The sequence below is a fragment of the Melozone crissalis genome, unplaced genomic scaffold (assembly GCF_028551555.1).
Source record: "Melozone crissalis strain CALT ecotype California unplaced genomic scaffold, PUWL_Pcris_2 ptg000462l_1, whole genome shotgun sequence".
In the NCBI taxonomy this organism is placed as follows: Eukaryota; Metazoa; Chordata; class Aves; order Passeriformes; family Passerellidae; genus Melozone; species Melozone crissalis.
Window position 1 is genome coordinate 108,045 of NW_026536181.1, and position 25,826 is coordinate 133,870.

General features: G+C 64.2%; 3 protein-coding genes across 3 annotated transcripts; 2 read left to right on the plus strand and 1 right to left on the minus strand.

Annotated features, from left to right (window-relative positions):
* Positions 1 to 325: 325 nt before the first annotated feature.
* On the minus strand, positions 326 to 9,865 carry CAMTA2 (calmodulin binding transcription activator 2). The gene is made up of 24 exons (XM_054295014.1): positions 9,794 to 9,865; positions 9,220 to 9,309; positions 9,020 to 9,123; positions 8,639 to 8,706; positions 8,423 to 8,558; positions 7,921 to 7,992; positions 7,662 to 7,839; positions 7,036 to 7,176; positions 6,241 to 6,710; positions 5,935 to 6,102; positions 5,713 to 5,839; positions 5,485 to 5,613; positions 5,189 to 5,295; positions 4,784 to 4,986; positions 4,618 to 4,696; positions 4,204 to 4,438; positions 3,649 to 3,818; positions 2,474 to 2,685; positions 1,686 to 1,893; positions 1,453 to 1,524; positions 1,322 to 1,342; positions 827 to 969; positions 667 to 741; positions 326 to 557 (listed from the first exon to the last, which is right to left on the minus strand). The coding sequence occupies exons 2-24, from the start codon at positions 9,248 to 9,250 to the stop codon at positions 494 to 496; spliced, it is 3,213 nt and encodes a 1,070-aa protein (XP_054150989.1). The 5' UTR covers positions 9,251 to 9,309; positions 9,794 to 9,865; the 3' UTR covers positions 326 to 493.
* A 1,027-nt stretch (positions 9,866 to 10,892) lies between these two features.
* KIF1C (kinesin family member 1C) lies at positions 10,893 to 20,111 on the plus strand. The gene is made up of 23 exons (XM_054295015.1): positions 10,893 to 10,941; positions 11,930 to 12,053; positions 12,312 to 12,388; positions 12,508 to 12,687; positions 12,774 to 12,839; positions 13,265 to 13,443; positions 13,529 to 13,640; positions 13,903 to 13,980; positions 14,087 to 14,152; positions 14,248 to 14,323; positions 15,107 to 15,185; positions 15,398 to 15,519; positions 15,947 to 16,065; positions 16,193 to 16,272; positions 16,400 to 16,475; positions 16,578 to 16,657; positions 16,742 to 16,839; positions 17,127 to 17,210; positions 17,631 to 17,793; positions 17,896 to 17,953; positions 18,443 to 18,736; positions 18,916 to 19,065; positions 19,401 to 20,111. The coding sequence occupies exons 2-23, from the start codon at positions 11,948 to 11,950 to the stop codon at positions 19,884 to 19,886; spliced, it is 2,829 nt and encodes a 942-aa protein (XP_054150990.1). The 5' UTR covers positions 10,893 to 10,941; positions 11,930 to 11,947; the 3' UTR covers positions 19,887 to 20,111.
* Positions 20,112 to 20,478: 367 nt separating this feature from the next.
* Positions 20,479 to 25,788, plus strand: LOC128950139 (procollagen C-endopeptidase enhancer 1-like). The gene is made up of 8 exons (XM_054295016.1): positions 20,479 to 20,606; positions 20,969 to 21,086; positions 21,365 to 21,623; positions 23,264 to 23,388; positions 23,705 to 23,841; positions 24,555 to 24,823; positions 25,316 to 25,492; positions 25,572 to 25,788. Exons 1-8 carry the CDS (start codon positions 20,479 to 20,481, stop codon positions 25,712 to 25,714), a joined length of 1,356 nt encoding a protein of 451 aa, XP_054150991.1. The 3' UTR covers positions 25,715 to 25,788.
* Positions 25,789 to 25,826: the final 38 nt, after the last annotated feature.

A 25,826-nucleotide genomic window follows, 5' to 3' on the forward strand; every position in this document is an offset into this window, starting at 1 on the left:
GCCCGGCCTAGGAGGCGTGGTCTGGCCAGAGGGCGTGGCCTGTATTTAAAAGGCCCGTACCTCCAGCTCCGCGGGGTCTTCCCGCGCCCCCAGCGATGTCCCCCAGTGTCCCCTCCCCGCCATGTTCCCCCAGCGATGTCCCCTCCCTCCCTTCTTCCCTTCCCCGTGTCCCACCAGTGTCCCCTCTCCTCCATGTCCCCCCAGTGTCCCCTCCCCACCCACAAACACAAACTCACCGCATTTTCCATTCCCGCTTCCTCGTTGTTTTTTAATGGAACTTTGTACAAAGAGCCCCCACGGGGTGTGGGGGGGCGGAGGGGGCATGCGGGGGAGGGGCGGGAGACGATGGGGAGGGGGCGCGGGGCGGCTCTGCCCCCTCCTGCCCCTCCCCACGGGGACAGCCGGACACACGGACACACCTGGGGAGGGCGGACAGCGAGGGGAGCTCCCCCCGTGGGGGGGGCACTGAGGGTCCCCCAACCCCGTGGGGGGGTCACGAGGCCAGGCCCCGCGTCTGTAAACTCTCCACGTCCTTGTTCTGCTTCAGCTCCTCCATCCTGGGCCAGGGACACGCAAATTTGGGGTGGGATCAGGCTTTTTCGGGACTCTGCACCCAAAGCCCTGGGAACACCTTCCCCGGTCCCCTCCCTCTCCCTGTGCCCCTACCGGTGGCGGCAGCGCCGCAGGAACCTCATGATCTTCCGCGCTGCCTGGTCCTGCTTGAGGGTGAGGAAGGTGCTCCTGGGGGGGACGGAGGGGGCAGGTGAGACCCCCGTGCCCCCCGCCCCGTGCCCCCCACGCTCCCCGGGAGCCCCCCGGGCCGCACCGGTGCTGGCGGAGGCTGCGGAAGCGCTGCTGGATCAGCACGGCCGCCCGCCGGCGGCGCTGGAAGCGCTTCTGCTCCGCGTAGCTGCGGAACTTGCTCTGGATCAGGATGGCGGCCTGCGTCATCCGCTGGAACAGCGCGAACTGGGGGGGACACGGGGACACAACAGTGTCACAGCACCCTCAAACAGAGACCCCAATGTCACCCCAGTGTCCCAGCACCCTCAGTTACCCCAATGTCACCCCAGTAACCCAGCACCCCTGCGTCATCCACTGGAACAGCGCGAACTGCAAGGGACACCAGTGTCACCAGGGTCACCACAGTGTCACAGCCCCCTCACTGTCACCCCAGTGTCACAGCACCCCTGCGTCAAAAACACCTGGGTGACCCCAAAACACAAAACAGCCCCAAACAAACACCTGGGTGACCCCAAACACCTGGGTGACCCCAAAACAGCCCCAAACATCTGAGTGACCCCAACACGGCCCCCGTTACCTTCAGAGCGATCCAGGTCAGCTTGTGGGGCAGAGATAGAGGGTTAGGGGGGTTCTGCGTGGTCCCTGGGGGTTTGGGGTCCCCGGGGCTCTGGGGGGTGCCTGGGAGGGGTCCCGGGGGTTTTGGGGTACCTGTTTGTACTTGCGGTAGCAGCGCTGGATGACGGCGGCCGCCAGCTCCTGCTGCTCCTTCAGCCTCCGGCCCTGGGGGGACCCGGGGGGGTTTGGGGGGTCAGCTAGGGAGCCCCCGGGGGGGCCCCAGGGGTGTTTTGGGGTGCCAGGGAGCCCCCAGGGAGGATTTGGGGTGCCGGGGACTCCCCAGAGGGCCCCAGGGGCGTTCTGGGGTGCAGGGAGGGGGCACCCACCCGGTACTTGCGGAAGGCCCCCTGGACGAGCCGTGCGGCCTCGTAGAGCTCGTGCTGCTCCTGGTCACTGAGGGTCAGCAGGGCCACGGCCCCCCCCTCGCCCCGGGCCCCCCCGGAGGCGTTCAGGAACTCGGCCCAGCCCGCCGCCGAGGGGGGGGGCGGCCGCTCGGGGACCCCCGGGGACCCCCGCGAGGAAGCCACCTCTGCCCTGGGAGGGGACACACACATGGCAGGGTCAGGGGGATGGGGAGGGACACACCCAGGGTGGGACACACACGAGAGGGGATCTGAGTGTCACCAAACGTCCCCAGGGTGTCCCAGGAGGAGGCCACCTCTGCCCTGGGAGGGGACACACACATGGCAGGGTCAGGGGGACGGGGACGGACACACCCAGGGTGGGACACACACGAGGGGGGATCTGAGATCTGAGTGTCACCAAATGTCCCCAGGGACCCCCACGAGGAGGCCACCTCTGCCCTGTGGGGGGGGGGCATGCACAGGAGGGTCAGGGGGATGGGCGGTGGGGGGGGGACACACCCAGGAGTGTCACAGGCTGTCACCCAGGGACCAGGGGGTGCCCCCAGGGGGGACTCTGGGGTGTGAAGGATGTGGGAGACTCCCCCCCCCCCCACGGAGACACTGGAGTAGCACAGGGCCCTCCCAAGGGGATCCCCAAGACCCTCTCGGGGTGCTGCTGACTGGGGGTGACCCCCCCGGGGAGCTGAGGGTGCCCCCCTGGCCCCCCCCAGCCCGGGGTACCCTCCTGGACCCCCCCCAGCCCGGGGTACCTGTGCCCAGGTGCAGGGGGCCGGTCCACGCTCTCCAGGTACGTGGCCAGCCAGGCCATGGCAGCGCCCAGCCCCGCTGGCCCCGCTGTGCCCGGGGTCCCCCCCGGTGCTCCCAGTGCTCCCAGTGTCCCCGGGGGCCCCCCCGGCGCCTCCTGCTTGATGCGCTCGGGGGTGGCCTCGATGATCTGGCGGGCCAGGGTCACCACCTCGGCCTGGGGACGAGGGACAAGGGGTGTCACCACCCCGGCCTGGGGACACAGGGGGACATCGGGGGTCTGTCCCAGGGGTGTCACCACCCCGGCCTGGGGACACAGGGGGACATCGGGGGTCTGTCCCAGGGGTGTCACCACCCCGGCCTGGGGACACAGGGGGACATCGGAGGTCTGTCCCAGGGGTGTCCCCACCCCGGCCTGGGGACACAGGGGGACATCGGGGGTCTGTGTCCCCACCTCGGCCTGGGGACACAGGGGGACATCGGGGGTCTGTGTCCCCACCTCGGCCTGGGGACACAGGGGGACATCGGGGGTCTGTCCCAGGGGTGTCACCACCCCGGCCTGGGGACACAGGGGGACATCGGGGGTCTGTCCCAGGGGTGTCACCACCCCGGCCTGGGGACACAGGGGGACATCGGGGGTCTGTCCCAGGGGTGTCACCACCCCGGCCTGGGGACACAGGGGGACATCGGGGGTCTGTCCCAGGGGTGTCACCACCCCGGCCTGGGGACACAGGGGGACATCGGGGGTCTGTCCCAGGGGTGTCCCCACCTCGGCCTGGGGACACAGGGGGACATCGGGGGTCTGTCCCAGGGGTGTCACCACCCCGGCCTGGGGACACAGGGGGACATCGGGGGTCTGTCCCAGGGGTGTCACCACCCCGGCCTGGGGACACAGGGGGACATCGGGGGTCTGTCCCAGGGGTGTCACCACCCCGGCCTGGGGACACAGGGGGACATCGGGGGTCTGTCCCAGGGGTGTCCCCACCCCGGCCTGGGGACACAGGGGGACATCGGGGGTCTGTGTCCCCACCTCGGCCTGGGGACACAGGGGGACATCGGGGGTCTGTCCCAGGGGTGTCACCACCCCGGCCTGGGGACACAGGGGGACATCGGGGGTCTGTGTCCCCACCTCGGCCTGGGGACACCAGGGTTCTGCCCCCCCCCATCCCCCCTCCTTTACCTGCAGGGCGTCAGAGGGCGGGGCCAGGGCGTCCTCAGGGGGGCTGGGGGGCACTGCCACCCCCCAGGCGTCATCGTCAGGGGGCCCGGGGGGGCCGGGGGGCAGCGGGACGGAGCCGGGACCCTCGGAGAGCCCCGAGGGAGACGAGAGGCTGCTGGCTGTGCTCAGCCCTGGGGACACGGGGACATGGCAGGAACGGGGGGGTTAGTGATGGGGGGACACACCTCGAGGGGACATGGCAGGAGGACAAGGGACATGGGGGACATATGGGACATGGCAAGAGGACAGGGGACACCATGGGGACATCCCAGGGACACAAAGATGCTGGGGGAGGACAGGGGACAGCAGGGGACATGGGGAGGACACAGGGGGAAAAGGCTGGAGGGGGCCCTGGAGGCACACAGAAGGGGATGGGGGAGGATATGGTGACAGTGACAGAGAAGGGACAGTGACAGTGAAGGGACAGGAACCACACCAGGGAGTGGTGACCAGGGACAGGACACAGTGACACCAGGACAGAGTTCCAGAGGACAGGGAGGACACAAGGGGCCATACCTGTGTCGGGGCTGGCAGACAGCGGGGAGGGGACGCGCAGGCCGGGCAGGTGGCAGCGAGGGGACACGGGTGACACCTGCAGCTCCTCCAGGCGGGTGACAAGGGCCAGGTGGCCGCGGGCACGGGCCAGGGCCAGGGGCAGCCGGCCCAGGGTGTCGGGGACGGCCAGCGCCCGCCGGTCCCAGCGGCACAGCCGCTCCGCCGCCTCCCGGTGCCCCAGGGCGCACGCCCACATCTGGGGACAACGAGGGCACAGCGCTGTCCCCAGGGTGTCACTTGTGTCCAGGTGCCACCCCTGGTATCCCCCAGCCCTGCCTGAGACACCACGCTGTGCCCCATGACCTTGGGATGCACTGCCAGCCCTGCCACAGTGCCACCACCACAGTGTCCCCAATGTCCCCAGTGTCCCCTCACCAGGGGGGTGCAGGAGAAATGGTCCACGTTGAGGGGGTCGATCTCCTGCTCCAGCTCCAGGCTCTCAACTGCCAGCGCCCTGCAGGGACAGGAGGGGACACAGGCTGACGAGGGTCACCTCTGCTTGGGGACACTGCCCCAGGTGTCCCCAGGTGTCCCTGCTCACCGCCAGCGCCGCAGAGCCTCCACCAGGCTGGCGTAGCCCTGGGCAGCCGCCAGGTGCAGCAGAGTCATCCCACGGAACGTCACCCCGTGCGCCAGCAGCGAGGTGCCCGCTGTCCCCGGCGCTGTCCCCGCTGACCAGCCCGGCCGCGCCATCATGGCCTCGCAGACGGCCACCACCCGCGCCTCGAAGGAGGAGCCCGGCCCCTGGGGACAGCAGGGAATGTCAGGGGACAGGGGGGGCACTGTGGGGACATCAGGGGACATGAGGAACCCAGTGGGGACATCAGGGAATGTCAGGGGACATGAGGGACCCAGTGGGGACATCAGGGAATGTCAGGGGACGTGAGGGGCACAGTGGGGACATCTGGGGACATCAGGGGACACAGAGGACCAGGGATGGCCTCACCTGCTCGGGGGGGGTCTCAGAGGGAGCCCCCCGTGGCGGGGGCAGGGCCCCCAGACGCGTCTCCAGCTGCTCCAGGCGCTCCAGGATGGACAGACGGAACTGGGCCTCTGCAGAGCGGGGGGCACAGGGTGAGGGGGGCGCCCTGACAGACAGAGCCTCCCCAAACGCCCTGACCCCAAAGAGCGTCGCTCCACGGAGAGAGGGGCGGGTCTGGGGTCGCCACAGCAGGACCCCAAAATGAACCCAGGTGTTTGGGTCTGTCCCGTTCTGGGGGGGTCCCGGGGGCCCCCACTCACCGTCCAGCGCCAGCCAGTCCAGCTGTGCCCCGGGGGCCGCCCCCCGTGCCCGGTACTCGAACGGGGCCGCGGCCGAGAGCAGCTGGGGGGGACAGGCCACGCGCAGGGCGGCCACGCCGGCCTCGTGGGCTGCGGACGGACACACGGACACGGAGAGGGGGGGTCAGAGCACCGGCAGACCCCCGTGGGGAGGGGGCGCAGCGGGAAAATGGGGCGGGGGGCACTCACGGGGGCAGTAGCAGCGCAGCACGCCCGGCTGGACCAGCGCGGCGGGCACCGAGGTGCGGTCGAACAGACACGAGTAGGAGGCACCGGGGTCCCCCCAGGGCCCCGTGATCAGCACCTTGACCCCGCCCTGGAGGGGGGGGCACACCGGGGGGGTCACCGGGGACCCCCGAGGTGGGCAGGAGGGGGGTCTGGGGGAGAGCACCCCCTCCCCAAATCGCTCACCTCGGGGTACGACCACTCCGGGGAGAAATCGGTGATGGCCACGGCGGGGGGGGGGTCGCTGGGGGGGCCCGAGGGGGAGGAGGGGAGCTGGTGAGGGGGGGGGGCGTGGGGGGCGTCGCGCAGGGTCGGGGGGACCCCCCCCGTGTCGCCCCCGCCCCCCAGCAGCAGCTCGGGGAAGGGCAGGGGGAAGGCGGGCTGGGGAGGGGGCGCGGCGGCGGGGAGGGGGTCCTGGGCTGCAGCCCCCCGCTTTCTTTTCTCCTCTCCCTCCTCCTCCTCCTCCTCCTCCTGCTGCAGGCTTGGGGGGGCCGGGGGGGGCGCGCCAGGGGGGGGGTCGGCCTCGCAGCCGTAGGTCTGCCCGCGGCGGGGGCTGTTGAGGAAGCAGTCGGGGTCGAAGGCAGCGGCGGGGGGCTGCAGCGGGGGCGGCGCCGTGGGGCACGACCCCTCGGGGGTCCCCACCAGGTGCTGGCTCGGGGTCAGCCCCAGGGGCTGCTCGGGACCCCCCGGCGCCGCCGCGCCCCCACCCCCTAAATTGGCGACCACCAGCAGGGGCAGAGCCCCCCCAGCACCCGCCGAGGAGGAGGAGGAGGAGGAGGAGGGGGGAAATGGGGAGGGTCGCGGGGGTCCCTCGGGGGGCGCCGGGGAGGGCTGGGTGGTGTCCGGGGAGGAGGGGGCAGGTTTGGGGTGCGGGTCCCCAGGGGGGGCGGCGACCCCCGCCCGTTCCAATTTTGGGGAGATGATTCGGTGCTTGGTGCTGCTGCATTTATGGCCGGGGGTGCCTGGGGGGGCAAAACGGGGGGGTTAGCGGGGGGCAGATTTGGGGGTCACATGAGGATTTTGGGGTGGCAGCAGATTTTGGGGTCACAGTGGGATTTTGGGGTCACAAGGGGGCTGCTCTGGGGTCCCAGGGTCTCTTTGGGGGTCCCGGGGGGTTCCCTGGCGTGTTGGGGGATTCTCAAGGGATTCTGGGGGTCCCAGTGGATTCCCCGGGGTTTTGGGGGGGTTCCCCAGGGGTTTTAGGGGTCGCGGGAAGTTCCCCGGGGGTTCCCCTGGGGTTTTGGGGGGTTCCCCGGGATTTCGGGGGTCCCGGGGGGTCAGTCTCACCCAGCCCCCCGGCGCAGAGGCAGGCGTGGGTGCGGGGGGGCGGCCGGGCCTGGTGCCTCTCCAGGACGTGCTGCACCAGCTGCTCCAGGGACAGCCCGGGGGCGGCCCCGCCATTGCCACAGCCCCACTTCACCCCATGGACTGCGGGACGGGGGGGAAACACCTCAGAAACACAGCTGGGGGGGGGCACGCCCTCCCTGACCCCCAAAACAGCCCCGCAGCCCCTGCCCAAAACAGTCCCACAGAGCCCCCCACCCTCTGATTTCCCCCCATTGCCATAGCCCCACTTCACCCCATGGACTGCAGGACTGAGGGGGGAACCCCTCAGACGTAGAGCTGGGGGGCCACGCCCTCCCTGACGCCCCAAAACAGCCCCACAGAGCCCCCACCCCACTCCATCCTGTGGGAAAGCACAAAATTCCTCTAGAACTGGGTTTGGGGTGTCCTCCCCCTCCCCAGCCCCACTTTACCCTGCAAAGTTTCATAAAGAAACCAACAAATCTGCCAAAAAATGAGAATTTTGGTCTCTCTCTCTCTCTCTCTCTCCCTCCCTCCCTCCCACTGCCCCAGCCCCTCTGAGGTCAAACCCCCCGGTGCAGAGCCCCCCAGGGCAGCCCCCCACTCACACATGGGGCGCAGCTGAGCCACCAGCTCCTCCTGGGACCACTTGAGCCACTCGCGGGGGTCGCAGAGCGGGGGGGCCCCCGAGCAGAGCGGGGGGCTGCAGAGCCGGGGGGCGCAGCCCCGGCCGCACTCCTCCATGGCCGGCACGTTCAGGTAGTGCACCAGCACGATGTCGGGGTTCTGGGGGGGCACAGCGGGTTGGGGGGGTCCTGGGAGGGTCCCAGGGGGTCCCGGGGGGGTCCTGGCCCCCTCCCCAGTTACCTGCAGCAGCCAGTAGCAGCGGCGGTGGAAGGTGGGCACAATGGACGAGTGCACGTAGCAGCCGTACAGGCACTGGGGGGGGACACAGCAGGGATTGGGGGGGCTCTGACAGATTTTGGGGGGTCCCTGCAGCCCGTGGGATCTCACATGCAAGCCAGACTCTCAAGCTGCCTGGGCTGCAGGAGATAGACGCTCCCAAACCACCCCCTGCTGGTCCTGGCACCCCCAAACCCCATTTTGGGCATCTCCCAACACCCCCAAACCCCCAACTGGGAATCTTGGACCACCTAAACCACCCACTGGGTGTCCCCAGCACCCCAAAACTGTCGCTCGAGGGCACCCAGCACCCTCTGTCCCCCCTTTGTGTGTCCTGAGGCCCCCGCAGCTGCATCCCCAGCTGCCCATACCCGAACCATGAGCACCTTTAGGGCAATGGGTGCTTTTTGTGGGACACCAGGGGGTTTTTTGGGGAGGGGGGAGGCTGTGTTTGGGGTCCCCCTACCTCCACTCCTTGCACCTTCAGCTTCATGTGGTCCTCGCGGGTGGTTTTGCCATCCTTGCGTTTCTTCCAGCAGTAGCCGTCCTTGCGGTACTTGACTTTCTTCCGGTTGTACAGGATCACCGACCCGTTCTGCGGCCTGGACACGGGGTCAGGGGGTCCCCGGGAGCCCCCCGGGAGCCCCCAGGCCACCCCCAGCCCCTCAGGGCATCCCCAGACCTGGTTTTGGGGGAGCACGAGAGCCACTCGTCGTGTTTCTCAAAGGTGATGAGGTACGAGGCGATCTCCTGGGGAGGGGGACAGGTGACAAGTGACAAATTTGTGTACCCTGTCCCTCAGCCCCTGCACCAGTCTGCTGTGCCACCCCTGCTGTCCCGTGGTCTTGGTGTCCCCTGTCCTGCCCCTGTCCCCCATTTTGCCCCCATCCTCAGCCAAGCCCCCTCCTGTGTCCCTTTGATGGCCCTTCTGTGTCCCCACAGCTCCAGTCCCTCCCATCCCCATTCCTGCGCCTCCACATCCCCTCCCATGTCTCCAAGTCCCTCCTGCCCACCCCACATCCCTCCCACCCCCATCCCCATTCCCGTGCCCCCCAGTGCCCACCTCGTTGGTGTTCCAGCGCAGCTGCTCCTTGGGCAGCACGGGACATTTGGGCAGACACTCCACCAGCTTCCGGGGCAGGAAAACCTTCAGGTGTCCCCTCTCTGCTGGGAGGAGGGCTCGGTGTCACCTGTGTCCCCTCCCTGTCCCCAGCACCCCCCCAGTGTCCCCTGTGTCCCCCCACCGTGTCCCCCTGCCCTCACCTGAGACCTCGGGGGGGTCCTTGCTGCTCATCTCGGGGGGCGTGTGGGGCCCTCAGGGCTCCCCGAGGGGGGCACAGCAAGGGCTGCAACCTGCAGGGACGCCCAAAATAAATGGGTGACAGGGTGGGGGACAGTGGAGGGACCCCCAAAATGGCTGACGGGGTGGGGGACTGCGGGGTGACACCGGGGGGACAGGGGATCAGGGACCCCCAAAAACAGCTGATGGGGACAACGGGGCGACAGGGGACTGTAACGCCACATCCCCTGCCCATCGCGCCCCACATATCTCCCCCATCGCCCCACACATCTCTGTGCCACTGCCCCCCACATCTCTGCCCCACTGCCCCCCACATCCCCCGCTCATGGCACCTCACATCTCTGCCCCACTGCCCCCCACATCTCTGCCCCATTGCCCCCCACATCTCCTCCCCACAGCCCCCCCAAGCCCCGCCCACCGCCCCCCCATCTCCGCCCCACAGCGGCCCCCCCCCATCGGAACCCCCCCCAACCCCCATCCCCGCCCCACACGGTCCCGGCCCCGCCCCCGGCTCCGCCCCGGCCCCCCCGGCCCCACCTGGCGCCTCAGGGCCGCCGCCGCCGCCGCCGCCCCCGCCCCCGCCGCCCGCCGCCATCTTCCCGCCCGCCGCGGGCCAGCGCCGCCGGCGCCTGACGTCAGTGCGCAAGGGGGCGTGGTCAGCGCGCCGCCGGGAGAGGGCGTGGTTAGCGCATAAAGGGGCGTGGTTGGGGTGGGGGCATTCGGGGTCGTGTGGGCGGGGCGATGTGGCGCGATGAACTTTGTTAATTAAATTGTGCAATTCTCTCGCTGTCACTCCCTTTTTTATGATTGTATGGGCGAATCACACGCGTTCTGTCCTGCCAACACAATAAACTTTACGGTTATATCACCAGTTGTACTCTCAGACTACACAACTCTGAAATAAGGATTCCAACTGCATGATAAATACTATTAGTACTGAAAATGAACTTTCTTGAGGCGATTTTGGAGCCATTTTGAGGATTTAGGGGCTGTCTTTTTGGGGCCATTTTAAGGATTTGGAGTCTTTCTGGGCGAAAAAAAATGTAGGGAAACCTACAGTATTTACAAAGAAAAGAGAAAGAAAAAAACTAAAAGAAAATGGAGGAAATCATTTCACAAGAAGACAAAAGTGAGTTAAAAAATGGGGAAAACACAACCCTGAGGGAAAAAGGAGAGAGAAACATGAGGGGGAAATCCTGAGGTAAAAACGCGGGAAAAGCCGCTCCAGATGTGGGCCCCATCTGTACAGCGTTGCCCTTTTAAGAAAGGGCGGGGCATCGACCCCCGCCCCTCGCGCCGCGCCCCAGGCCCCGGCCCCGGACCGGCCCAGCCCCGCCCCGCCGGGCCCGGGCGCGGCCGCAGCCCCGGAGCCGCCACGGAGCCCCGGGAACGACCGGGAAACCTCCGGAACATTCCCGGAACCCCCGACAAACCCTCCGGAACTCCCCAAGAACCCCTCAGGTACCCCCGGAACACCCCCGGGAACCCCCCGGGAACCGCCAGGACTCCCCGGGACCCCCTCGGAACACCCCGGGAACGGCCGGGAACCGCTGGGAACCGCCGGCAACCGCCGGGAACCACCGGGAAAACTTCGGAACCCCCCGGGAACTCCCCGGGACACCCCCGGGCCCCCCTCGGACCCCCCGGACACCCCCGGGCCGAGGGGATGCGGCACCGCGGGGCCGGTGAGCGGGAACGGCGAGAGCTTGGGGGGTGTCGGGGGTCGGGGAGCAAATTCGGGGGGCTCACAGGGGAGTAGGGGCGGGTTTGGGGGTCCTGGGGGTGTGGGAAGGGGATTTGGGGCGTCCCGGGGTCTCAGTGACGCTCGGGGGTGTCATGTGCTGTTTATGCTGACCTGGAGTCACCTGGGATTTGAGGGGGGGAACCCAGGGAGGGATCGCACCCCCCTGCCCCAAATCCCTCCCTGTGCCCCCATCCCTGACCTCTGACCCTGCCGGGGCTCCCCCTGAATTTTGGGGTGCGCTGGGGAGGGTTGGGACCGGGGGCTCTTTGGTCACCCCCTCCCCCGGTTTTATTTCCTATTTTTTAAAAATTTTTATTATTCTTATTTGATTTTATATATTTATATTTATATATAATTTGTATTTATATATAAATATAAGTGTATATGTATATTTATATATTTATATATTTATATATTTATATATTTATATACTTATATTTATCGTGTTTATAGTTGCATTTAAATGCTTATATATATTATTTTTGTCTTCATTATTTTATTATTAATTTTACTTTTAAATTTTATTATTTTTATTTTATTTTGTAAGTATACATAATTTATATTTATATATGTATGTATTTGTCCGCATTTGTATATATTTTTATATATTTATATTTTTATATTTGTGTTTCTTAGATTTTATATATATTTATTTTTATTAATTTTTATTAGTTTTTAGTTATTATTTGGGTTTTTTATTATTTATTGGGGGGTTTTTTTATGAACCGCCCCCGGGTTTATTTTTAGGGCTGTCCTTGGGCGGCACCGGGGGAGGGACACGGAGCCCCCCTGCCCTGCCCTGCCCTGCCCTGCCCTGCCCTTCCCGGGGGTCGCACACACACCTGGCACACACACCTGGCACACACACCTGGCCGAGGGGTGGCGGTGACGGGAGGGGAGGGGGCGGTGACGCCGCTCTGTCGCGACAGGCTGAGGCTGTCGCGGGCATGGCGGGCGCCTCGGTGAAGGTGGCGGTGCGGGTCCGGCCCTTCAGCGCCAGGGAGAGCAGCCGCCAGGCCAAGTGTGTCATCCAGATGCGGGGGAACACCACCTGTGAGTGGGGGGCGTCCCGGAGGGGGTGTCCGGCCAGGGGAGGGACCCCCAGGGGTGAGGGGTGGGGGGAATCACGATATGGGACCCCCCCCCCTTGTCCCCGTCCTTGTCCTGTGCTGGCCCCGGGCCCGGAGTGCAGCTGCCCTGGGCTAAAAATAGCAACGGGGAGGGTTTTGGGGGGGGTGAGGGTGCTGGGGGGGGGTGAGGCTGATGTGCGGGGGTCACCCCAACGCCGGTGTCACCCCCCCCACCCCACAGGCATCACCAACCCCAAGCTCCCCAAGGACGGCACCAAACACTTCACCTTCGACTACTCCTACTGGTCCCACACCTCGGTGAGTGCTCGGGGGGCTCTGGGGGACTCGGAGCCCAAAAAAGAGGGTTTGGGACCCCCAGAAAGAGGGGCTGGGACCCCAAAAAAGAGGGGCTGGTGCCTGAGTGTCCCCCCCCGCAGGAGGAGGACCCCAACTTCGCCTCGCAGCGCCGCGTGTACCAGGACATCGGCGAGGAGATGCTGGCCCATGCCTTCGAGGGCTACAACGTCTGCATCCTCGCCTACGGCCAGACGGGCGCCGGCAAGTCCTACACCATGATGGGGCGGCAGGAGCCGGGGCAGCGCGGCATCATCCCGCAGGTCCGGGGGCTGGGGGGGCTCCCGGGGGGGCTCGGGAAGGGCTGGAGCCCCCCCGGATCCCGGCTCAAGGTTCCTCCTCTCCGCAGCTCTGCGAGGATCTGTTCGCCCGCATGGCTCGGGAGGGGTCGCCGGAGCTGTCGTTCTCTGTGGAGGTGAGTTTGGGGAGGGTCTCATGGGCTCTGGGGGGGGGTCAGGGGGGTTTGGGGGGTCAGAGCGTGACCCCTGGATTGCAGACACCCCCGCTTGGGCAATTTGGGTGCTCAGACGCCAAAGTTCAGACGCTGAGTCCTGCAGAGTCACCAGACGCCCCCCACAACAGTTTGGGGGTTCATCTGACACCCACCCCAACATTTTGGGGGCTCAGCCACCCCAACATTTTGGGGACTCAGCTGAGGACTTTGGGAGTTTCCCCTGTCACCATTTTGGGGATTCCCCCCTGAAATCACCCCCTGAAACCCCCCTGAAATCACCCCTGACATCCCCCCAAAATCCCCATCGATTTGCCCCCCAGTTTGGATCATTCACCCCCGACCCCCTCTGAGTTTTGGGGTCCCTCCTGAGCCTGTCTCCCCCCCAGGTGAGCTACCTGGAGATCTACTGCGAGCGCGTGCGGGACCTGCTGAACCCCAAGAGCCGCGGGGGGCTGCGGGTGCGGGAGCACCCCCTGCTCGGGCCCTACGTGCAGGACCTGTCCCGCCTGGCCGTGGCCTCCTTCGCCGACATCGCCGACCTCATGGACAGCGGCAACAAGGCCAGGTGTGGGCAGGGCGGGGTGTGGGGGCGGCCTGGACCCCCCAGAACCACCCCCAGGCACCGAGGGTCCCGTCCCGGTCCCCTGCAGGACGGTGGCGGCCACCAACATGAACGAGACCAGCAGCCGCTCGCACGCCGTGTTCAGCATCGTGTTCAGCCAGCGCCGCCAGGACCCGCTCAGCGAGCTGGCCACTGAGAAGGTCGGGGGGGCCTGGAGTGACCTCCAAATCCATCCCACACCAGTTCTGGGTCACCCTGAAATCCCGCTAAAATCGCCCTGAAATCATCCCCTGAAAGTCCCTTGAAATCCCTCCTGAAATCCCCCAAAAATCACCCTGAAATCTCCTGAATCCCCCCAAAATTCGCCGTTATCTTCATCCAGCACTCCGCAATTCTCTCCGCTCCCTCAAATCACCCCCAGAATTCCGCAAACAGCCCCAAATTTCCCCCAAATCCCCGCAGGTCAGCCGCATCTCCCTGGTGGACCTGGCGGGCAGCGAACGCGCCGACGCCTCGGGGGCCAAGGGCATCCGCCTCAAGGTGGGCTGGGACCCCCAAAAAAGAGGGGCTGGGACCCCCAAAAAAGAGGGGGCCTCTGCATCCCCAGAGCCCTCCTGAGCCTTCCTCCCCTCCTCCTCCTCCCCAGGAAGGCGCCAACATCAACAAGTCCCTGACCACGCTGGGCAAGGTCATCTCTGCCCTGGCCGAGGCAGTGAGTCTGGGGTCCCCCACCCCCGGGGGGGTCCCCTCCTTTTTCTGGGGACCCCTCACGACCTTCCTCACCACCCTCCTCATCCTCCCGGGCAGACCAGCAAGAAGAAGAAGCCGGAGTTCATCCCGTACCGGGACTCGGTGCTGACGTGGCTGCTGAAGGAGAACCTGGGTGGGTTTGATTTATTGAAAATGTGGATATTAATCTAGTACCAAAATATGGATATTGATGTAGTACCAATATCTAGCTGTGAGCGACAAAAACTCTTTGACAGCCTAAAGTTAGAAAATGTGTGTTTGTTTGTATTTATTGTGGCATGGCTGCCAAATGTACACCACAATTTACAGGTGATTACAGAGTGCTTTTATCTAAACAACTACTGAATACCCAAAATATTTTGGGGGGCTCAGGATATTTATATATATATATATGTAGAAATGTATGTGTTTTTCTAAATATATATTTATTTATGTATATTGTTTACATATATAATTTTACTATACATTAAATAATTTCTGTATATTATATGTAAATATATATTATATTGTTTTATATATATTGTTTAAATATATATTTTGTTAAATAATAATTTTATTACATACAAAATAGTTTTTATATATTATTATATATATTTATATGTTTAGTTCTCTCGTATTTATATGTATTTATATATTAATCTACATTATTATTTTTTATATTATTTTGTTATACATAAAATAATTCTTATATCTATTATATGTGTAAATATATATTATTATATATATTATTTAAATATATCTTATTTTTAAATAATTTATTACATAATAATTTTTATATCTTGTTATTTATATATTATACATATATATTTATATATTTAGTTCTCTCCTGTTTATATAGATTTATGTAGATATAAACTTATATACATTTATATATAAATGTATAAACATTTATGTAAATATAAATGCATATAAACAGGAGGGAACTCACGCACAGCCATGATTGCAGCACTGAGCCCGGCCGACTGCAGCTACGAGGAGACGCTGAGCACGCTGCGGTGAGGAGGGGGCTCAGGGAGGTTTTGGGGGGGTCCTGGCGCTGATCCCACCCCCCTTTTTCCCCTTTTTCCCCGTTCTGTCCCCCCAGGTACACAGACCGCACGAAGCAGATCCGGTGCCACGGGTGGGGGGGGGGTTTGGGGGGTCCTGGTGCTGATCCCACCCCCCTTTTTGCCCATTTTCCCCATTTTTCCCTGTTCTGTCCCCCCAGGTACGCGGACCGCACGAAGCAGATCCGGTGCCACGCGGTGATCAACGAGGACCCGAACGCGCGGCTGATCCGCGAGCTGCGCCGGGAGGTGACGCGGCTCCGGGAGCTGCTCAGCGCGCAGGGTGAGGGGTTTGGGTGAAATTTGGGGGTTTTTAGGGCTCCTGAGAGGCTGCGGGAGCTGCTCGGTGCCCAGGGTGAGGGGCTGGGGGGTTTGGGGAGATCTGGGGGGCTGTGAGGTGATTTAGGGGGGATTTGGGGGCTTTGAGGGGATTTAGGGGGGATTTGGGGAGTTTGAGCTGCTCAGCGCCCAGGGTGAGGGGGTTTGGGGGGATCTGGGGGCGTTTGGGGGCTCTGAGGGGGGATTTGGTGGGATTTGGGGTTTGAGGATGGAGTTAAAGGGATTTGTGGGGTCTGGGGGTCAGATTTAGGGGATTTTGTAGGGGGGGCAGATTTGGGGTGTCGGATGCAGAGAGAATTTGGGGGGAGATGAGATTTGGGGGTGCAGCAGGTGCCCCGCCCCCTCACGCAGAGCCCCCCATCTCCCCCCAGGCCTCACCGACCCCTCCCTCACCTCCAGCGCCCCCCCCAGCACGGCGCCCCCCACCCTCAATGGGGACCCGGGGCTGGAGCCCCCCCTGGGCCCCACCGAGGCCATGGAGCGGCTGCAGGTGAAAACTCCCAAAAAAACCCCAAAAAAATCCCAAAAACCCCCAAAACCCCTGCCTTGCTCCTCGGGGAGCCTGAGGGGGTCCCCAGTCCACGGGAACCCCTCCCAAAATTTGTTTTTCAACCCAGGAAACGGAAAAAATCATCGCCGAGCTGAACGAGACGTGGGAGGAGAAGCTGAGACGGACGGAGGCGCTGAGGCTGGAGCGGTGAGAGGGGGCCCTGGACCCCCAAAATGTTCCTGAACCCCCCCAAAATATTCCTGAGCCCCCACAAAATATTCCTGAACCCCTCAAATTTCCTTTTCCCCCCCAAATTCCTGTGCCCCCCCGCCAGGGAAGCGCTGCTGGCCGAGATGGGGGTGGCTCTGCGCGAGGACGGCGGCACTGTCGGGGTGTTTTCCCCCAAAAAGGCAAATTTTTAACTTTTTTAAATTGGGGGGGAGGGTTTGCCTCACCCTGAGGGTCCCCCCCAACCCCTGACCCCCTTTTTTATCCCCAAACCTCCCAAACAGACCCCGCACCTGGTGAACCTCAACGAGGATCCCCTGATGTCCGAATGCCTCCTGTACCACATCAAGGACGGCGTCACCAGGTGGGTGGGGGGGCTGTGGGACCCCCAAACCCCCTCAGGACCCCCTTTGGGACCCCCCCAATTTGTGTTTGCCCCCCCGGGCAGGGTGGGACGGGTGGACGTGGACATCAAGCTCTCAGGACCGTCCATCCAGGACCAGCACTGCCTCTTCCGCAGCTGCCCCGACCCCTCCTCGGGGGAAGGTACGGGGTGTTGGGGGGTCCCTGATGGATTTTGGGGGGTCCCTGCCGGATTCTGGGGGTGCCCTGCCAGATTTTGGGGTGCCGTCCCTTGCCCAGCCCCCTCCTGGCACAGATTTAACTCCTTTTTTACCCCATTTCTCCCCAAAATGCTGCAATTGGAGCAGGTCAGCGCGGCCTCCCCAGGTACCGCGAGGCTCCTGGGGGGATTTTGGGGTGGTTTGGGTGGGATCTGGGGTTCCCTCGGCACGGAGGTGACCCCCTCCTCGCCTTGTTGTCCCCCCCTGAAGCTGTGGTGACGCTGGAGCCGTGTGAGGGGGCTGAGACCTACGTCAACGGGAAGCAGGTGACGGAGCCGGTGGTGCTCAAGTCGGGTAGGGACCCCCAAAGCCCCCCAGATCCCTGTGTGTGTCCCCAAAATAGCCCTGTGCCCAAGATCCACTTGGCTCTCACTTGAAACCCCGCAAAAATCCCAACTTTTCCCTCCAAATTTTCTTTGACCGCTGATAAATCTTGTGTCGCCCCCAGATTTTCTCTGGAGTTTGTTATGACGCCCTCAAAGCCCCGTTTTCCACCTAAATCCACCCAAAACTCCCTGTGACCCTGCCCAGATCTGCCCCAAACCCCCTCTGTGACCCCCCTAACCCCCTCCCAACCCTCATTTTGGGGAAGAACCTGCCCAAATCTACCCAAAATCCCCCTGTGACCCCCCCCAAACGCAGGGAACAGGCTGATTTTGGGGCAGAACCTGCCCAAATCTCCCCTGAAATCCCCTCTAACCACCTCCATCCCAGGGAACAGGCTGATTTTGGGGCAGAACCACGTGTTCCGCTTCACGCACCCCGAGCAGGCGCGGCGGCAGCGCGAGCAGGGGGCGTCCCCAGGGCCCCCCCTGGACTGGAACCTGGCCCAGAGGGAGCTGCTGGAGCAGCAGGGCATCGACATGCGCCTGCACAGGTGGGCACGGGTCCCCAGACCCCCGCACAGGTGGGCACGGGGCCTGGGGACCCCCGGGATCAGCCCTGGGGGGGCTCACCCTGCGTGTCCCCCCCCGCCCAGGCTGCAGGAGCTGCAGAACCAACCCCAGGGGGACAAGGAGGGGTCGGAGCAGACACAGGTGAGGGGGGCACGGGGGGCGTTTGGGAATCCTGGTGGCCCCTGGGTGTCCCTGAGTGTCCCCAAGTGTCACAGGTGGCCCCCAGGTGCTCTGGATGTAGCTGGGTGGCCCCTGGGTGTCACAGGTGTCGCCCTGAGTGTCCCATGAGCGCCCTGGATGTGTCCCCTGGGTCCCCTCAGTGTCCCATGGGTGCCCTCAGTGTCCCGTGAGCGCTGTGGATGTGTCTCAACAGTTTTCTGGGGGAGTTTTGGGTGTCGCCATTGTCCTCTGGGTCCCCTCAGTGTCCCCTAGGTCCCCTCAGTGTCCCGTGACCATGCTGGGTGTGTCTGGGGGTCCCTTGGGGGTATTCTGGGTGTCCCTCAGGGCTCCCCTGGATCCGTTCAGTGTCCCGTGAGTGCCCTGGATGTGTCTCGGGGTCTCCTGGGTGTCCCCCCGGGCTCCCCCGCCTCCTTGGAGCCTCTCCCCCATCTCTGTCCCATCTCCCCGCAGCCCCCTGAGACCCCCGTGTGCCCCGAGCCCCCCCTGTGCCCCGGGCTGGGCTGCCGGCCGCTCCCGGTGCCCTCGGTGGTGCCCTCGGTGCCCTCAGGGCCGCGTCGGGCCGGGCGCCGGGAGCCGCTGCCTGTCTACCAGATCCCGCAGCGCCGCCGGGGACCGGGGACATCATCATCATCGTCATCATCATCATCATCATCATCGCCAGCCCCGAGGGTCAGCACCGAGCCCAGCCTGGAGCCAGCACCGCGGCTGCGCGAGGAGGAGGAGAAGGATGAAGGCGGTGAGCAGGTGAGTGTGGTGGGAGGAGGAGGAGGATGAAGGCGGTGAGCAAGTGAGTGTGGTGGGAGAAGGAGGAGCTGCAGCTGCACCTGGACAGGCTGGGGGGATCCGGAGCGAGCTCAGGCAGATAAGGGAAGGGTTTTTGATAAAAGAAAGGATTTTTGATAAAATGCACACCTGTGTGCCAGGTGAGCGAGGTGGAGGGGCTGCGGCTGCACCTGGACAGGCTGGCCGGGATCCTGAGCGAGGTGCGGCGCCAGAACAGCGCCAAGGACGAGCAGATCCGGGCCCTGCGCGACCGCGTGGGGCAGATGGAGCGCATCATCCCCATCCCCCTGGTGAGCACGGACAGACTGACAGACACTGAGGGACACGGGGAGGGACAGACTGAGGGACACGCGTGGGGCGGATGGAGCGCGTCATCCCCATCCCCCTTGGGAGCACGGACAGACAGACATGGGGAGGGACCCTGAGGGACACGGGGAACCCCACAGAGACCCAGAGGGACCCAAGGAGACCCTGAGAGACGCATGGAGCCCCCTGACACCCCAAGTGCCCCATCCCCTGACACCCCACAGTTCCCCCTCTCCCAGCCCCACAGCCCCCCAGACCCCTCTAACCCCCCTGTGCCCCCCCCAGACCCCTCTAACCCCCCCTCTCCATCCCCTCTCAGGACGACGCTGACGATGCCGATCCGCCCCCCCAGGACGCCCCCCGGGACCCCTCCCCGTGCCGCCCCCGGCCCCGCTCGGACCCCCCCTCGCCCCCGGGGGCGGCGGCGGCGCGGCTGTGCCGTTTGATGGAGCAGGACCCGGCGTTCCGGCGGGGGCGGCTGCGCTGGCTGCGCCAGGAGCAGGCGCGGCTGATGGCGGGTGGGAGTCCGCAGCCCCTCCTGCAGCCCCCCCGGCGCCCCCCGCGCTTCCAGCAGGACCCCAAGCTGCGCTTCCCCTTCAAGAGCAACCCCCAGCACCGCCTGGCCTGGGCAGGGGGCGCGGGGGACGCCCCCCAAGCTGACAACAGCCCCCTCCCCTCACTGCAGCCCCCTCCCCACTCGGGGCGTCCCCGCAGGGGGTCTCTGGATGGGGGGTCCCCGCCCCCGCCCCGGGTCCGCCGCCAGCGCTCGGCTCCCGACCTGAAGGCGCGGGGTCAAATCCCGTAGGGGGATTTGGGGGCGCGCCCCCTCCCCAAATGGACAATCACAGCCCCCTCCCCACATTTGGGGGGTGTCCCCGCCCCGGGGAGCCCCCAGCTGCTGTCACACTGCCCCACCCCCCCGTGTGTGTGTGTGTGTGTCTTGGAAGGGGTCCTCGGTCAGGAGGGCCCCCCCTATTAGAGGGGAGTCCTTAATTAATGGCGATCCCGCTAATTAAACAGAAGCGCCTCAATTATGGGCCCCCCCCCCCCCCAAGTCTGGTGCCTCTTCTCTGCTGGCCACGCCCACTCCAGCTTGGCATGTCTAGGCCACGCCCTGAGCACGCCTCTTGGGGCGGAGCCAAGCGGCGTCTCCGCCCACTCGCGGAGGGTCCCGCCTCTTTCTGTTTGTGGGCGCGGCCTTTAGGAAAACCCCGCCCCTCCCACGCAGGCAGAGCGGAGCTGGCTTCGTGAGCTCCGCCCCTTTGGGGCGTGTCGCCGCCAGGCCACGCCTTTTCCCGTTCATTCCCGCCCCCCGTTCCCCCCTCCCCGCACCCCCCGGTCCCCCCCGGCCCCGTTCCTGTCCCGTTCCGGCCCCGTTCGCCCCGGCCCCGTTCGCCATGAGCCGCCTGGGGCCGCCGCTGCCGCTGCTGCTGCTCGGGGCGCTGGGAGCGCTGAGCCCCCCCCGGGCCGCGGGCCAGGAGCCGCCCCCGAGCCCCCCGCCCAGCCCCCGGCCCAACGCCACCAGGTAACGGCACCGACGGGACCCCCCCCGGGACGGCAGCCCCGAGACCACCCCGGGACCCCCCCACGGGCACGGGACTCCCGGGACCCCCCCGGGACAGGACCGCCCCCCGAACGTGGCACCGCCACCCCTGCGGACGGGGCTGGGCCTGGGGCGGGACATTCCCGGTTCGGGACAACTCGCTCTGGGAGCCCCGCGCGGTTCCGGACCGCCCCCGGGCACCGGGAGCCTCTCGCTGCCCGGTCCAGAACCGGAGCCACGAACCAGGAGCCCCCCCAGAGCCGGGGCTGCCCCGAACCCCCCGGAACCGGGAGCCCCGCACCGCCGGGGTTCCCCCGGTTCTGACTCCCCCGTGTGCCCCCCAGGCCGGTGTTCCCGGTGTTCCCGTGCGGGGGGGACCATCGCGGCGAGTCGGGGTTCATCGCCAGCGAGGGCTTCCCCCGGCACTACCCCCCCGGCAGCAACTGCACCTGGACCATCACGGTACGGACCCCCGGGGGCCCCCGGTGACACCCGCACGGTCACCCCGACACCCCGGGGGACTCCCCAGACCCGGCAACCTCCACCTGGTCACCCGGGGCTCCCCGGATAGGGCGACCCTGCAGTGTCCCCAGGTCCTGGTGGTGGCCCCCAATGTCCCCAGGTGCCCGAGGGCCAGGTAGTGACCCTGCAGTGTCCCACTGGTGTCCCCAATGTCCCCAGGTGCCCGAGGGCCAGGTGGTGACCCTGCAGTGTCCCACTGGTGTCCCCAATGTCCCCAGGTGCCCGAGGGCCAGGTGGCCACGCTCTCGTTCCGCGTGTTCGACCTGGAGCCGGACCCGCGGTGCCGTTTCGACGCCCTGTCGGTGTTCGGGGGCCACGGCCCCGCGGCGCCGCTCCTGGGGCGCTTCTGCGGCACCTTCCGCCCCGGGGCGCTGCGGGCGCCCCAGAACCGGCTGCGCCTGACCATGGAGAGCGACGGCGCCACGGCCGGACGGGGCTTCCTGGCCTGGTTCAGCGCCGGCAGCCCCCCGAGCCACGGTGGGTAACGGGGGACAGCCCCGGGGCAGAAACGGGGAGCACCGCCGGCGGGGAGCAGGGACAGGCCCGGGGGACGCCCCAAAACCACCCTGGAAATGTGGACACACCCAAAACCTCACAGCAATGCCCCCAAAAGTGCCACAAAGAGCCCCAAATTCTGAGGGATGTGAGAGGGCAAAAGGCCTCCCTGGAGAGAGATGGGAAAGAGGGAAAAACAGAAATTGGGAAATTTCATTGGAGAAAAAAGTGGGAATGAGGACAGAAGAGGGCAATGAGGAAAAAAAACAGTAGGAATGAGCAGAAAATAATGGGAATGAGGAAAAACGGTGGGAATTAGGAAAAAAACAACAGCGGGAATGAGAACAGTGGGAATGAGGAGAAAACAAGACAGTGAAATGAGGAATACTAGGACACTTTATTTATTAAAACACTTTATTGTATTAAAACACTGTTTTAATAAAAAACACCAGTAAAGAGAACAGCAGGAATGAGAAAAGAAGAGTGGGAATGAGGAGAAAACAAAACAGTGGGAATGAGGAAAAAACAACAGTGGGAATGAGCAGAAAACAGTGGGAATGAGGAAAAAATAAAACAGCGGGAATGAGGAAAAACCAGTGGGAATGAGGAGAAAGTGTGAATGGAAAAGGAGGGAAAAGTGTGAAACTGAAAACAGAAAGGGAAAACCCCGATGGGGAATTGGGGAGTGAAGTGAGAGAATGAAAAAAAAAAAGAGAAAGGAAGGAAAAGTGTGATGAAGAAACTGAAAAGGGGAGAGAGGAAATGGGGGGAAAGTTTGAGGAGAAAACAGGGGAATGAGGGAAAAGTGCAAGGGAGGAAAGGAGGGAAAAGCTGAGGAGAAAAGGAGAGGAAAGTGTGAAAGGAAAAGAAGAAAAGTAATAGAAAAAATGAGGGGAGAAAAACTGAAAAGAAAAAAATTTAAAAACTGAGGGAAAAAAAGAGTGAAAAGAAAGAAGTTGGAGAAGAAAAGCCAGAGAGGAAAATGGAGCAAAACGTCACGATAAAATGAAGGAAACTTCATTTTTTTGGCCAAAAAAAAAAAAAACAAATGGCACAAAATGAAGGAAACTTCATTTATTGGCACAAAAAAATGGCACAAAAGGGAGGGAAAAGCTGAGAGGGAAAGGAGGGAGCACTGAGACCCCTAAACCACCCAGACCCCAAATCCATACAGAGGCCCCCCAAAGCCGCATGGAACATCCCAAACCGCCCCAAAAAAACTCAAAGCCACCCCAAAAAGCGCCGTGGAGCCCCCCAGGCCCCCCCCAACCCAGCCCAACCCTTTTGCAGGGCCCCCCCAGGGACGGCGGCGCTCGGGGGTCTTTAATAAACCCCAATTTTTCGGGGAGTCCTGGCACTATTTTGACGGTGAGTATGACCCTCCCGCCCCCCCCCAAAAATTAAAGAATTAAAAAATTTACAAAAAACATTCCCGGGGGGGGGTCTCACTCCCCAGATTCCATCTCCTCAACAGTCCCAGGGTGGTTTTGGCGGAGCCCTCCCCAAATTTCCCCCAAAATTCAGGGGGGTCTCAGGGACAGAGGAGACGCCGGTGGTGTGGGGAGGGAAGGGGGGTCCGAAGGTGTTTGTGCCCCCCAAAAACGCGACCCCCACCCCCCCAGAGCATCAGTTTTGTGGCGGGAGGCTGGAGAAGCCCCAGGGCAGCCTGAGCACCCCGAACTGGCCCGAGGAGAATTATCCACCCGGGATCAGCTGCTCCTGGCACATCGTGGCGCCCCCCGGCAAGGTCTGGGGGTCCTGGGGGGTTTGGGGGGCGTTTGGGGTGTCAGGAGGATTAGGGGAGGTTCAGATTTGGGGGTTGGGGGGGTCAGGAGGGATTTGTGGGTGTTCAAGGGGGGGGTTTGGGAGGGATAGGAGGAATTTGGGGGGGTCAGAAATCCTTTGGGAGGGGTCAGAAATTCTTTTTTGGGGTCACAATGGGATGTCACGGGAGGCTGAGCAGAGACTGGGGAGGCTCGGGGGAATTTGGGGACGGGTCTACAGGGTCTGGGGGAACCCGGGAGGGGTCTCAGCACGGGTCCCGGGTCGGGGGGGATGTGCAGGTGGTGGAGCTGCGGTTCGGGAAGTTCGATGTGGAGCCCGACCCGCATTGCCGCTACGATTACGTGGCCGTGTTCGAGGGGGGGGCGCGGGACGACGCGCGGCGCCTCGGCCGCTTCTGCGGGGAGGAGACCCCCGGGTGAGCCCCCTCCCCACGAGCCCCCCCGGACCGCGCCGAGCCCCCCGGCCCGCCCCAAACTGCCCCGATCCCTCCTAAACCCCCCCAAATCCCCCCTGACAGCAACCGGGACCCCCTGAGCACGCCCCAAACCTACCTAGGATCCCCCCAAACCCACCCGGGACCCCCTGAGCACCCCCCAAACCTACCTAGGATCCCCCCAAACCCACCCGGGACCCCCTGAGCACGCCCCAAACCTACCTAGGATCCCCCCAAACCCACCCGGGACCCCCTGAGCACCCCCCAAACCTACCTGGCACCCTCTGAGCACCCCCCAAACCCACCTACCATCTCCCTAAACCTACCTGGGGCCCCCTGAGCACCCCCCAGACCTACCTGGGACCCCCTGAGCACCCCCAAACCCACCTGGGACCCTCTGAGCACCCCCCAAACCCACCTAGCATCCCCCCAAGCCCACCTGGGACCCCCTGAGCACCCCCTCAACCCTGTGTGATCCCCCCCTAAACTGCCCCGATCCTTCTTAAACCCTCCTGATGCCCCCAAATCCCCCCTGACAGCAACCGGGACCCCCTGAGCACCCCATAAACCCACCTGGGACCCCCCCAAACCCACCTGGAATCCCCCCAAACGCACCCGGGACCCCCTGAGCACCCCCCAAACCACCCGAGACCCCCCAAATCCCCCTGAGCCCCCTGACCCCCCAAATCCCCCAGCCCCATCGTGTCCAGCTCCCCGGAGCTGCTGGTGCAGTTCGTGTCCGACCTGAGCGTCACCGCCGACGGCTTCTCGGCCTCCTACACCCTGCGGGACCCCGCGGGGGGCAGCGAGACCCCCGAGACCCCCGCCCCAAAGCCCCGCGGGGGCCCCAAGGCCAAGGCGCCCCCCGGCCCCAAGGCCGAGCCCGTCCCCACGGCCGCCCCCTGCCCTCAGCGCTGCCGCCGCGCCGGGACCCTGCAGAGCAACTTCTGCAGCAGCGACTTCGGTGAGAAACACCCCGAAAACACAGCGGGGAGAGCTCGAAATGGGGGGGGGAGAATCCCTAAAATTGTGAGGGGAAAGTGAGGCTGGGAGTCTGGAGAATTCCCCAGAACCGTGAGGGAAACTGAGGCAGGGAGCACTCGAAAAGTTCTGGAGAATTCCTCAGAACCGTGAGGGGAACCTGAGGCCGGGCACTGGAGAACTCCCCAAATCTGTGAGGGGAAATTGACGCGGGGAGTGCCCAGAGGGTTCTGGAGAATCCTCAAAACCATGAAGGGAAACTGAGGCTGGGAGTCTGAAGAATCCCTCAAAAACGACGGGGAAACTGAGGCAGGGAGCACCCAGAAAATTCTGGAGAATTCCTCAGAGCCGTGAGGGGAACCTGAGGTCGGGCGCTGGAGAATTCCCCAGAACCGTGAGGGGAAAGTGAGGTCGGGCCCCCCCATACCCCCAACCCCGAGCCTTAAGGGTTCTTACCCCGTTCCCGTCCCTGCAGTGCTGACCGGGACGGTGAAGTCGGTGTCGCGGGGCCCTCCGCAGGAGCCGGGCTGGGCCGTGCTCTCCGTGCTCGGCGTGTTCAAGGCGGCGGCGGCGCTGGGGCTGCCTCAGCCCGCTAAGGGCTCCTCGCTGCGGGTGCTGCTGCCCTGCCGCCTCTGCCCCGCGCTCAAGAAAGGTGCGTGTGCCCGGGAGGCGCCGGCGGGGCTCTGCTCGGGCCCCCCGGCCCTGACGCCCCCTCCCCAAATCCCTTCCAGGCTCCAGCTACGTCCTGATGGGGCGGCTGGGCGCGGACGGGGCGGCGCTGCTGCCGCCCGACGCCTTCGTGGTGCCCTACCGCCCGCAGCAGCAGCAGGTGCTGGGCAACCTCAGCAAGAGGCCGTGTCGGGGGAGCCCCTGAGGGACCCCGGCCCTGAGACCCCCGCCCCGGGCCGCGGGGGTACCCCCCGAGCATTCGGTAATAAAGGGTGCAGAGATGGAGCGTGTGTGTGAGGGGTCTGGGGGCAGAGAGG